This window comes from Chiloscyllium punctatum, chromosome 5 (genome assembly GCF_047496795.1).
Source record: "Chiloscyllium punctatum isolate Juve2018m chromosome 5, sChiPun1.3, whole genome shotgun sequence".
Lineage (NCBI taxonomy): Eukaryota > Metazoa > Chordata > Chondrichthyes > Orectolobiformes > Hemiscylliidae > Chiloscyllium > Chiloscyllium punctatum.
The window spans coordinates 22,603,812-22,616,231 of record NC_092743.1 but is presented as its reverse complement, the minus strand read 5'-3'; the positions used below and the strand labels follow the sequence as shown (position 1 = coordinate 22,616,231).

Below are 12,420 nucleotides of genomic sequence, written 5' to 3'. Positions count from 1 at the left end.
CTTTGTTCAGCAACACTCCCTGGTAGTAGTGGAGGGCTCAATCCTAACACCAAATTTATAGCAAAAATTTACAATGTGATGTAACTGAAATTATACATTGAAAAATTGATTGTCTGTTAAGCCTTTCATCTGTTAGAATACCATGACAGTTTCACTTCTTTCATGTGTAAATCGCAAAACCTCTTTTAAAAAAAGTTGCATTCTCAGGTTAGCTGTTAACAATGGTGAGAGCTAGACAATATGTTGAAGGTGTTCGCCCCGTGTTTTCTGTCTATGCCATGATTGATTCTAATCTAAAAAGTGGGATAATGGAGTTTTACGTGAATTCATGCAGTTTTTGAGCAAAGTACAATGTAACCCTGCAAATACAAATTCACCCCACAGAATGTGTGTGCATGTGGGTCTTTGTCAATCTGTGTGTCTGTCTGGGTTGGAGGTTGGGAGTGAGTAAGTGTATGTGTGTGTAGTGAGTGCAGAGTGTCTTTAGTCTGTGTGGGAGTGTGTGTGTGTCTGTAAGGGTGTGTATGGGTGTCTGTAGGTAGTGTAGGCACCCATACCCTTACAGACACACTCCCACACTCTCACATGCACCCCCTTACAGACTTCAGATATTCTGCACTCACTGCACGCGTACACACACACGCGCACACGCAGACAGACAAAGACCCACATGCGCGCAAATATTTTGTGGGGTGAATTTGTACTTGCAGGGTTACATTGTACTTTGCTCAAAAACTGCATGAATTCATATTAAACTTCGTTATCTCTCTTTTTAGATTAGAATCGATCTAAACATCATGGCATAGACAGAGAACACGGGGCTAACACCTTCAACATATTGTCCAGCTATCACCATTGTTAACAGCTAACCTGAGAATGCAACTTTTTTTTTTAAAAAAAGGTTTTGTGATTTACACATGAAAGAAGTGAAACTGTCATGGTATTCTAACAGATGAAAGGCTTAGCAGACAATCAGATTTTCAATGTATAATTTCAGTTACATCACACTATAAATTTTTGCTATAAATTCTGTTAGGATTGAGCCCTCCACAACCACCTGATGAAGGAGCGACCCTCCGAAAGCTAGTGTGCTTCCAATTAAACCTGTTGTACACCCCAGTTCAACGCTGGCATCTCCAAATCATTTTAAATTTAATTATTCTCAGCCAGTACAATGAAGAAAAAAACTTGTTTAAACAAGCTGCCAGAGGTGTCCTTGGCAAATTCTCCTCCGTTAGAACAACAAGGACATCTGTCTTTAAACAGATCATATCTGCTAACACTCTTTTCACTTTTTTTCTGTCTTTTTTGAAACAGGAAACGCAGAGGTGCCATCAACAGTAAACAGCTCTTATACTTGGAAAAGTATCGGCCAAAGATGAGACTTCGATTCAAGGCCCATAATAATCACAAGAACAGTTGCGCCATTGTATGAATTTGAACACTTTCAGCCAACAATGGTTTACAGTGATTTTTATAAAAAATAAAATGCCATTGGGTTTCCTGTCTTCAAATCCAATTGGATGTTTTTTTTTGTCTGCCTTTAGTAACTTGAATATTTATTTATACTAAAATCACCAACTAGGATGAAGCACAATTCTTTTCTTTTGGAGGCTCGTTGACTTTGGTTTCAAGTTGTAAGAGTGGTTGCCTTTAGAGGCATGCTAATACTTCAACAATTTACTATACACCATAAATGAAAAATCCTACAAGATATTTGTCTGTATGGCTTATATTTAATGGTAGGTTGTGTGATGACCTGAAGAAATGGAACTAGGAAATTAATTGTAAATAGGATGCAAATTGACTTAATTATCCATTGTTCTACCAATTAACTGATATAGATATTCTGGTGAACCAATGTCTTCGGTAAATTACCTCCGTAATGCCTAAATTCACTAATTGCAGATAGTGATTTGCAATAGTATGGTCCATGTCTTGTCTGAAGGGCGCATCTTTCCTGTCTTTTTATAAATAATATCATCATCTTATTAGAGCTACTAACCAATATATTATGTTTCTAGCCTGGAGTTGGTATTGCAACCATTTTTTACTGGGGAAGATTTGTTCCATAAGCGCACTTTTTTTTTTTGCCCCAGTTTCATATTGAATATTTTCACAAGTGTGCTAATCCTTAATTAAACAGTCGTTTCCAAATACTCTTTTAACAGGTTACTGAAGGTTTAAGAAAGCTCGATAAGGGGAATGGTAGGGGGTGTGGCAGGAGAGAGCAAAATAGTTTTAAATTTTGAACATTCCAAAGGTAAAGGGTGATTTTGATTTTCTTAAAAATAATTCTCAGTTTAAGTAGAAGTCCGTTGGAGATTCACTAAAACGTGCATGTGCACAATGCAATTCTATATCATTTTCTAAAAACCATAATGATTCACAGGGGTTGAGTATAGAGCACAAATGTATTGGTCATTTTTAAGTACAAAAGGATTTTGTGACTTAAGTTCAGTATCCCAAGTTCTGCTTGCAGAAAAAGTATAGAACAGATCAGAGTGCATTCATACAGCGAGTGTAATGTCATTGCCAACTGGTTTTGTAGCCTTTGTTCAGCCTCGTTCGATTTCAGAATGGAGTGCGAATCCCTATAGAAAGGCATTTCACTTTACTGTACAGGTCTTGTTAGTGTTAACATTAGTGGGGAAATGAGGCCTGTTTACACTGAAGTTAAATGTGTTCTATGAATGCCATGTAAAGCCTTGACATTCTCCCACCTAAACCCCATCCCCCTCCATGCAATGTTATTGTCGTTAATAGTAACTTTTAATAAATGAGGAAACATGTAAGTTAGCCATTTCTAATTGGTTAAGTCTGGGAAATAGTGAAATACCCATGTAATGATTCTGAAAAATTTTGTAATTTGCAAACATTTTGGAAGGTCTCATTTAGGAAGTAAAAATAGCATTTCGTATTCTTATTTTTATGCTCATTCCATCTGTTTAATTTCTGTATCACTCTGGGTTAATTATTTTGTGCGTGATGAAAGAAAACTGAGAATAAGAGAGACACAAACCTCCAAGATAGTACTGGTAACAAACCTGACTATGAGAAAGGTTACTTGAAGTGACATCAATCTTAGGTGGTACAAGTTTGGTTTTTTTTTATAATATCTACAGGAAATTTAAAACAGCGGCACCTTTCTTTGAACCCTGCATCAAAGTCTGTTCACACAAAGGTTAGATTATCAGCTGTTTTAAAAATGAAACATTCAAGAAAGTCCAAAAAAAATCAAATCAATGGAAGATTTGCTGAATTTTCTTTTTGCAATGAATTAAAATTACATTTTTGATCTTGGGATAAAGTTGGTGTCCGATATTTTGTGTGTAAAATGTGTAACTTCAAAGCTTTGAGTGTAGTGATTTGATCACTTCACTCTTATTTTTGAGGCTTTAAATGCGATTGAAAAGGTAAAAACTGAAGATTGTAAATGTCAAATGTAAATGTCAACAACTCAGTATTTGGCATGCATGGGATTCAGTGTCATTTTGTATAAACCCTGTAATAATGGTTCACGTTTTAAATACATGATGCAATAGTTTGATTACATAACAAGTTGCAGCATACAATGATGGTGTAATACAGATTCAGTTCTCCAATCGCCAAGTTCCTAAGATAGATAACTAGTTATGTATTTATCTTCTCTTTCTTATGTTCTCTGCTATCAACATCCAGTGTGCAATTGGCAGAAGGAGAGACAAAGACTTAACATTCATTCATTTTTTTGGTTTGCATCATAATATTCAAAGCAGTGACACTGGGTGATCATTCAACGTGGAGATCTGAGTTGAGAACTCTGCGCTCTCTGGGGGCAAATAAAATTTTGTTATCATCATTGTAAAGATGGAAAGTGCAGGGAAAACACAGTAACTCTGGCAGCATCTGCGGAGTGAAATGGTTAATGATTTGTGTTCAATGACTGAAGTTATTCTTTAGTTCTGAAGAAGAGTCAACTGAACACTCATTCATTCTGTTTCCTTCTCCACAGATGCAGCCAGACCTGCTGAGTTTCCCCAACAGTGTTTGTATTTCAGACCCCCAGCATCCATAGTATTTTGCTTTTATTATGTCATTGTTGTATTTCGTATAATCTCCAATTTTACTGTGGTAATAAAAGTATCAAAATTCATGATCGTTAAGGCAAGGTACATTAATTTGCTTTGTGCTTGTATGATTGCAATGAATAAGTGAAATGATTCATATACCACGTGCTTTGAAAATCAGTCCGCAATACTTTAAGGAAAATACTAGCTTCTAACCTACCCTGTGCCATCAAGAGATCTGCCCTTTATAGGTTCCATTTACACCACCTTACAAGTGTTGTTAAACTATCTTTCTCTCAAACCAATTCTTTAATTACAGCATCAAATGTTATTTCATTTATTTAAAGCAGCTACTTCTTTCACAAGCATTGGTGAGGTTTCTATGAAGTTTCCAGCTGAATAATTTGTATTTCTTATGTGACTGCATAAATTGCTGAAGCATTACAAATAAAAATGTTGATCATACAGCTCATGAATAAACTCGCCTTTCCCTTTAATAGAAAAAATGCAATTTACCTTAAAACAGATCAATTTGGTGACTATCTGCTCAATTGTAAGGCAACATTCAATAATGTAACTGTTCTCTTCAATTTTAATACTTATTGATGCATACATACTCATCAATATGGTCTAAAGTCAAACACAGCAATACAAATTGATCATGCATCAATTTATTGACGTTAATTAACTTTTTTTAAAATGTCAGGCAATCAGTGATTTATGAAAAGTCAATTTGAAGTGCATTTTTATAGCATTTTACTGTAGCTCTAATCATGTCAGTGACTGGTGTAACATGACAATATATTTTGCAATTACCCTCATATTGTATTTCCAAAAGCTGTTACAGCTCTCTACAAAAAAAAAGTCTTTCCTTTTTTATATACTTTGCTTCAGCTGATAAATGTAATACTGTAGATTTGATCCAAATATGCTGTTCTGGGTAATAGCGCTGTCATTTAAAAATTTATTTGCTGTGTTGAATGCAGAAAGGAAACTTCAATCCCTTTGATGTCAGGTCTATGCTAAGCTACCTAATGTTGGTCTCGTGCAGGAAAATGTTATATTTTTGAGCAGACTTTCACAGTTTTAATCTATTAACTTTTTTGAGAGAATATTTTTGGGGGTATAGAGGCAGATCAAAAAATATACATTTCCAATAAAGATGTAACCCTCAATGTCTCAGTTCACTGGTTGCAAACTTGACTCTGAATTAGTATGTTATGGATTCAAACCCCACTTTATGAATTCAGTGCATGATTCAAGTTGCCTTTGTGACAAAGTTAGTGAGTTTTGAGACGATTTGTAGCTCAGGTTGCGGTTCTGCATGTAGGTTTGCTCGCTGAGTTAGGAGGTTCGTTTTCAGACGTTTCATCACTATCCTAGGTAACATCATCAGTGAGTCTCCGGATGAAGCACTGATGGCATGGCCCACTTTCTGTTTGTGTTTAGGTTTCCTTAGGTTTGTGACAAAGCAGTTGCATTAGATTGCTGTCTTGTTGGCTTTGAGATGGGTGAAAAAGAATCCAAGCCACTATTCAAAGAGGATGAAAGAAATTCTGCTGTGGTAATCAATATTGATCTTTCGACGTAACCAATTTTTAAATTTAAAAAGTCACTTTGGTCATTTGTGCAAGTGTGCTGTCTGCGAATTAGTGCAACATTGCTCTACATAACAATAGTGGTTGCACTTCAAATGTAATTAATTTGTTGCAGATTGCTTTAGAAATATATATTTATTTATTCTTTTCAACGTAATGGGGCAAGTTTGGGGGAGAAAGATAATGCAATCCACACTTAGCAACAATCATGAATATCCTGTCAGATTTCAAGCTGTAAATGGGTTCAGAACAGAAGATCAAAATCAAACTCCTATTTTCTGCAGTTGACAACTTATCCACACAATTTTTCAATTATTCAGTTTAACAAATGTGCTCAGTGTTCTTTTTAATATAGGTCTGTTGGTTATACCCAGCCGTATGTCATCATTAGACTACACTCGGGCCACTTTTTTATTTTCTGCTATGATGAAAGGTGGACCAGGCTAAGCAGGGTATCATTGGGCTTTCAACTTACTTTGCCATATTTTATGCTATATTTACCCGATAAACAGGTATCTGTCCTGGTGGTAAACAAAAATTGAGAGCATGTGGTGAAAATTCCATAGCAGGGGCTTTAGCATAACCAGAAACACTGCCCCTCTATTAGTACTGTCGATGTATTTCAATAATAGGGAATTCTTGCCTGTTTTACTAACAGACTTGATGTTTCTTTGTTCAAGCCTGCAGATTAAGCTTGGTTGGCTTTTTAAGCACATTAGTATAACAAATTCCATTTAATTATTAGAACTCATACAGTTTTAACAACTTAAAAGGAAAGTGAAGAGTAAATACCATTTTCCACCCAGACTGCAAGAAATGAAGAGATTTGAATGAGAAAATGAAAGTAATAATTTGGTTATTTTGTTCAGGTAATGCTATTCTTCTTGTTTGTTTTCTTTTGCACAAAAGGTTCAAAGTTTCAGCGTATAACTGTAAATTAGCGCTGTACGTAACTGAAATCTCACCTCTTTGATGATAAGCCCAGTTATGAGTCCCAGGCACTCCGTTATCTCATGCTAAATAAATGATTGAGTTTAGTTAGTGCATTACATGCAGTAGAATGCCATATAGGAGCTAGAATTGGAAATAGCTTTATGAGCCAAACTTGGTTCAATTGAATTGTGCTTCCTGTTGAAACATTGTGGAAAAGCATTTCGTTCATAATTCACCGCTGTCAAGGTTAAGGAGGATTTCACTGGGGGAGACCAAGCTTATAAAGGACAATTTGGATGAAAAATAAATTTAAATACTACCTGGAAACGGTTATATTTTTGTGTATTTCTTCAAAATTTGTAGTGGTTTTATTTATGTATTGCAACTACATTGAAGTTGATTAGATTTGTCTTCTGGTGAGTTGAAGTATTTGCTGAAGAAAGTTTTTTACTTTTGGTCTTGGTAATTATGGAAATATAGTAGATTTATAGTTCATCCCATCTTTGCTAATAGTCCCCAGAAATCTCTCAATATTGTGTGGTAGATCAAAACAGTGTTTCTGATGTTGTGCAGAATTAAAGGGATTAAATGTATAGTTGAGTCTCAAACAAAATGCAGTTGCAACTCTTTGTATCCATACACAAAAGAATTATGGAGAAACAGCAATGTATCCAGAAAAATGTGGATACCCATGAGAGGAGAGAATGTTTTGAAACCACTGGAATATATCAATGAAATTAGCTACATCTTTTTAAATCTATAGGCCTTAAGTTATCAGAGGTTTGCAGTCAGAATTGAAATTATGCCAAGTATTTTATATTATTAGATTTGTTTAATATGTTAATTTGCATGATTGAAATTTTAGATCTAGTAAATAAATGAACTCCTTATTTTAACAGTAGTGATATTCTCTTAGTTGTTTAATTAGCTAACTTAGTTGTCAAGCTCATGTTAGTATTGTGTAGATTTGCAGATGGAAGTTCTGTGGCCAGTAGAAGTACCCAGATGTACCTGTTTAATAAATATATTTATTCCTTCATTTAATCATCTAGGATCAAATAATTTCCTTTATGTAAACATGTTCTTTAAATTAAGAAAAAGTTTACTAGTTTTAGTATTGGTGCTCAACCCTAACCTGTACTAAAAGTGGTACATTAAATTAGGCCTAATTAGATATACAACACAGAAACAGACCCTTCAATCCAATTCGCCCATGCTAACGAAATATCCTACCCAATCTTTCCCAGCACTTGGCCCATACCTCTTTCAAGTCTTTCTATTCATACACATATTTAAAAGGTTTGTCATTGTAACAGCTGCCACCATGTCCTTTGGAAAGCTCATTCCATACACTCTGCATGAAAAAGTTGCCCCTTACGTCTATTTTATATCTTTCCCTTCTTACCCCTCCAGTTCTGGACTCCCCCACTCCAGGGAAAAGACCTTGTCTATTTATTCTATTCATGCCCTTCATGATTTTATAAACCTCTAAGGTCACTCTTCAGCCACAAGTATTGCACAACAAAGTTTCAGCACACTGCTCATGAACTCATCAAAATAGTGTTTGTAATGAATGTATATTAAAATGTGCATTAGAATTTATGGGTGCCATGATGACTCAGCAATTAGCACTGCTGCTTCATAGCGCTAGGGGCCCTAGTTCGATTCTCTCCTCAGGCAACTGTGTGGAGTTTACACATTCTCCCCATGTCTGCATGGGTTGCCTCTGGGTGCTCTGGTTTCCTCCCACAATCCAAAGATGTGCAGGCCACGTGAATTGGCCATGGTAAATTGCCCAAAGTGTTAGGTGCATTAGTCAGAAGGAAATGTCTGGGTGGGTTACTCCTTGGAGTTGGTGTGGACTTGCTGGGCCAAAGGGCCTGTTTCCACACTGTAGGGAATCTAATTGTTCATATTGTGTTGAGTGCATAGATTCATGGAACTGTATAGTATTTCAAAATAGTGTCTACAATAATATCCTAAAGGAAAATGTTAATCTTTCAAAAAATATGATTAGTAATCCTATTAGTTTGATCCAGGTGCCAGTTATTTTTATTAAATAGTATCCGTGTCTGTGTATTGATTTTAATTTTCGTTTGCGGGAAGGAAAGACAGGGAAAAAAGCTGGGTTGGGATGTTCAAGATGTAGTTTGCAGTTCATTGAAGTAAATGGTGTTCTGCCAGTAATTACTTTAAAGGGCATGATCAGTTCCAACATCTCCATTATTCCAGTCAGCGAGGAAAAGCAATGTTAAGTATGACTGCCCTCTGCAGTCAGTTGAATTTTGCTTTACAAAAATTATTTTAAAAATCCAATGAAGTTGTGACACCGATATTCAAACCTCACCCCTCCTTGAAACAGGTTCCACATTGATAAAGAGAAACTGCGATACTTGTACAGTTAGCTGATAGAAAGATTAATAAATTGTTTCTGTAAAATTTGAAATGTATTAATAGAATGTTATTGCATAGTTACATTCAATAACTGTAGAATCCAATTATTTTAATGTGTTTCTGGTTGATAGCTGCAAATGCTCTGCTATTGTGATGTTCTCAAGTCCTATACACTGCTCAGAACCACTATAGACAAACAACTTCTTCAATTTTTTTTTCTGTATTTGTGGAAAAGGTTGATCCTACTCCAAAAAGAACTCTCCTATTTAAAGGTAGATCTGAACTTGTTTAGTGGACCCTGGATGGAGTTCAGAGTGGCTGAGAACTGAGATCCATATCCTTTATAGGATTTTTTTTGACCCACCATGATTTTTCTGAATGAACATTTTTGGACTTTCAAAAAGAAAAGTGATCGGAGTTTCAATTTACATCCAGTTGGGCAACTTTTAAAAGGGCTCTTGTTTTCAAAGTGTATGTTTGTTTCTTAAATTCTGTAAATTCCAACTTTCTAGTAAGAACTTTATGCTCTGTTAAAGTTTTGTATCTAGTTGATTTCATTAAAGTTTTTATTTGCTTTAAAAAGCTATTCATTTCCTAATGGATTGTTATGAGCTGGGGCAGATGTTTAGTCTGTAAGGATCAGACTAAGAATCTTACCTTAAGTTGTGAGGGGTGTTTTTCTGACGAGAGGTCTGTGACCATGGTGTTCCTCAAGGATCAGTGCTCAGAGAAATGGGCGATGGAATTTAATCCAGATAAGTAAGAGGTGATGAATTTTGGGAGTCAAATGCAAGAGGGAAATATACAATAAAGGGAAAGACCCTTGGGAGCATTGATTATGCAGAGGGATCTTGGGATGCATGTCTATACCTCTCTGAAATGGCAACACAGTGAATAAGATGGTAAAGGAGGTGTATGGCATTCTTGCCTTCATTGGTTTGGCACATTGAGTATAAAAGTGGGCAAGATGTTGCAGTTGTATAAAACTTTTTAGTTAGACTGCATTGTGTGCGCTCTTCTGGTCACCACACTATGGGAAGGATGTGGAGGCTTTGGAGAAGAGGTTTACCAGGGTGTTGCCAGAACTGGAAGGTTTTAGCTGGAAGGAGACACTGGACAAACTCTGACTGCTTTCACTAGAGTATCGGATGCTGAGGGATGACCTGGTAGAAAAGTATAAAATTATGGGAAGGGTGGATGGTTGGGACTCTTACCCAATGTGGAAATGTCAGATGTTAGGGAGCATAGGTTTATGGTGAGAGAATTGAAGTTTAAAGGAGAAAGGATTATACAGCCTGAAAACAGACCCTTTGTTCCAACACATCTGTACAGATCAGACACCCAATCTGACCCAGTCTTATTTGCCCCATATCCTTTTAAACTCTTTCTATTCCTATACCCAACCATATTGTAATTGTTCCTGCCGTCACCACTTCCTCTGGCAGCTCGTTCCATACACACTTTTATGACCCTCTGCATTAAAAAAGTTATCCCTCCTGTGCTTGTTATATCTTTGCCCTTTCACCTTTATAAACCTATGCCCTCTAGTCTTTGACTCACCCACCTTAGGGAGAAGACCTTTGTTATTCACCCTATCCATGCTCATAATTTTATAAACCTCTGTAAGGTCAACCCTCCGCCTCTGGCGTTCCAGGAAAAATAGCCCCAGTCTATTCAGCCTCTCCCTAATAACTCAAACCCTCAGTGCCAGCAGAATCCTTGAAAATCTTTTCAGCACCCTCTCAGTTTACACAGTCCAGGCAGGTGATGGAAGCCAATACGTTAGCAATATTTTAAATGGCATTTAGACAGAAACATGAACAGGCAGGGAACAGAGGGATGTGGACCACATGTGGGCAGGTAGGATTAGTTCAGAATGGCATTGTGATCAGTCACAGACATGGTGAGCAAAAGGGCCTGTTCCTATGATGATGTGTTCTATGTTTGATTCACTACACATGACATCAAGAAAGGGATTGAGTATTACAAAGGCCTGACAATGTTGTAGCAATACTTGTAAAGTCTTATCTCCACAACATACCATGCTTCTTGGCAAGCTCTTCCAGAGCAGCTCCAACACTGGCATCTACCCGACAATATGGAAAATTGCCCAAGTACACAACAACAGGACAAATGTAACTTGGCAAATTACAACAGCATCAGTCTCTTCTTGATCAGTGGTAACATGATAGACGTTGTCATTAATAGTGTTACCAAATCACACTTACCTCGTAATAGCCTACTCATTGGTGCTTAGATTGAATTCCACCAGGGCCATTTAAAATCCTGACATCAGTACAGCTCCTGGATGCAGATCCTGAGTCATGGGCAAACTGGCATTGGGTAAATGAAGTCAAAGAGTTAAATATGTAAATCAAAGATTGATACAGATGAAGTGGGTTTCTGTTCATGGATTCTGACATCAATACTGGGCGATAGGATAGCACTTTTCTGTGGGCTTCGCTTCAACCTGCTGGAGCCAGTGGTTGAACATAGTACAATAAATGAGGCTGAATGACCTAATTCCACTATCATGTCTGCTCCATCATTCAATCCTAGCTCATAGTTTTTCAGCCTCATTCTCTGGCCTTCATCCTTGACCCTCTTACCAATAAAGAATCAATCTAGCTCTGTCTTAAATATACTCATTGACTTGGCCTTCACAGTTCTCTGTGACAATGAGCTTCATAGATTCACCACCATCTGGCTGAAGAAATTCTTCATCTTCAGTTCCAAAGAGGCTATGCCTTCATGTCCTCATTTCTCCTATTGGTGGAAACAGTCTCTGCATCCACTCTATCCAGGCCTCAGCATTCTGTAAATTTCAATCAGATTCCCTGTTCCCACCCACCCACCCCATCCCCCCCATCCATCTAAGCTCCATTGAGCACAGAGTTCTGAACCGCTTCTGATCTGACAATACTTCATCTTCAGAATCATTCTCATAATCCCCTTGACCCCTCCAATGCCAGCACATCCTTCCTTAGATATGGAGCTCAAAATGTGGTCTGGCCTTCTGCAGCCTCAGCAGTGCATATCTGCTCTTCTACTCTTGAAATGAATGTTAACATTGTATTTACCTTACTAACTGCCAACTGAGCTTCTATTTGAATCTGAAAAGAATCCTGAAATAGGACTCCCTAGTTCCTTTGTGCTTCAGATTTCCAAAGCCTTTCCCCACTTGGAAAATAGTCTGTGCCTCTATTCTTCCTACCAAAGTACGCAACTTCACACTTTTTCTCAGTGTATTCCATCTGCTGCAACTTTGCCTATTTTTCTAGCCTGTCCAAGTCTTTCTGCAGCTTTGCTGTCTTTTCAACGCTACCTACCCCTTCACCTACCTTTGTGTCATCTGCAAACCTAGCAACAATACTCTCCATTCCTTTCTCCAGGTCATTAGCGTACAATGTTGTGATCCCAACATTGTGCTGAACTCCATCCTTGAA

General features: G+C 37.2%; 1 protein-coding gene across 13 annotated transcripts in view; it reads left to right on the top strand.

The window, feature by feature from the left end:
* The window catches only part of LOC140476946 (protein tyrosine phosphatase type IVA 3-like), a 158,499-nt gene extending 154,364 nt beyond the window's left edge, over positions 1-4,135 (top strand). For all 13 annotated transcript variants that reach the window (XM_072569940.1, XM_072569942.1, XM_072569941.1 and 10 more), the window contains one exon: positions 1,318-4,135. In XM_072569940.1, the coding sequence (XP_072426041.1) occupies positions 1,318-1,435 (118 nt within the window). In that variant the 3' untranslated portion in view covers positions 1,436-4,135. The remainder of the gene's footprint in view (positions 1-1,317) is intronic.
* Positions 4,136-12,420: the final 8,285 nt, after the last annotated feature.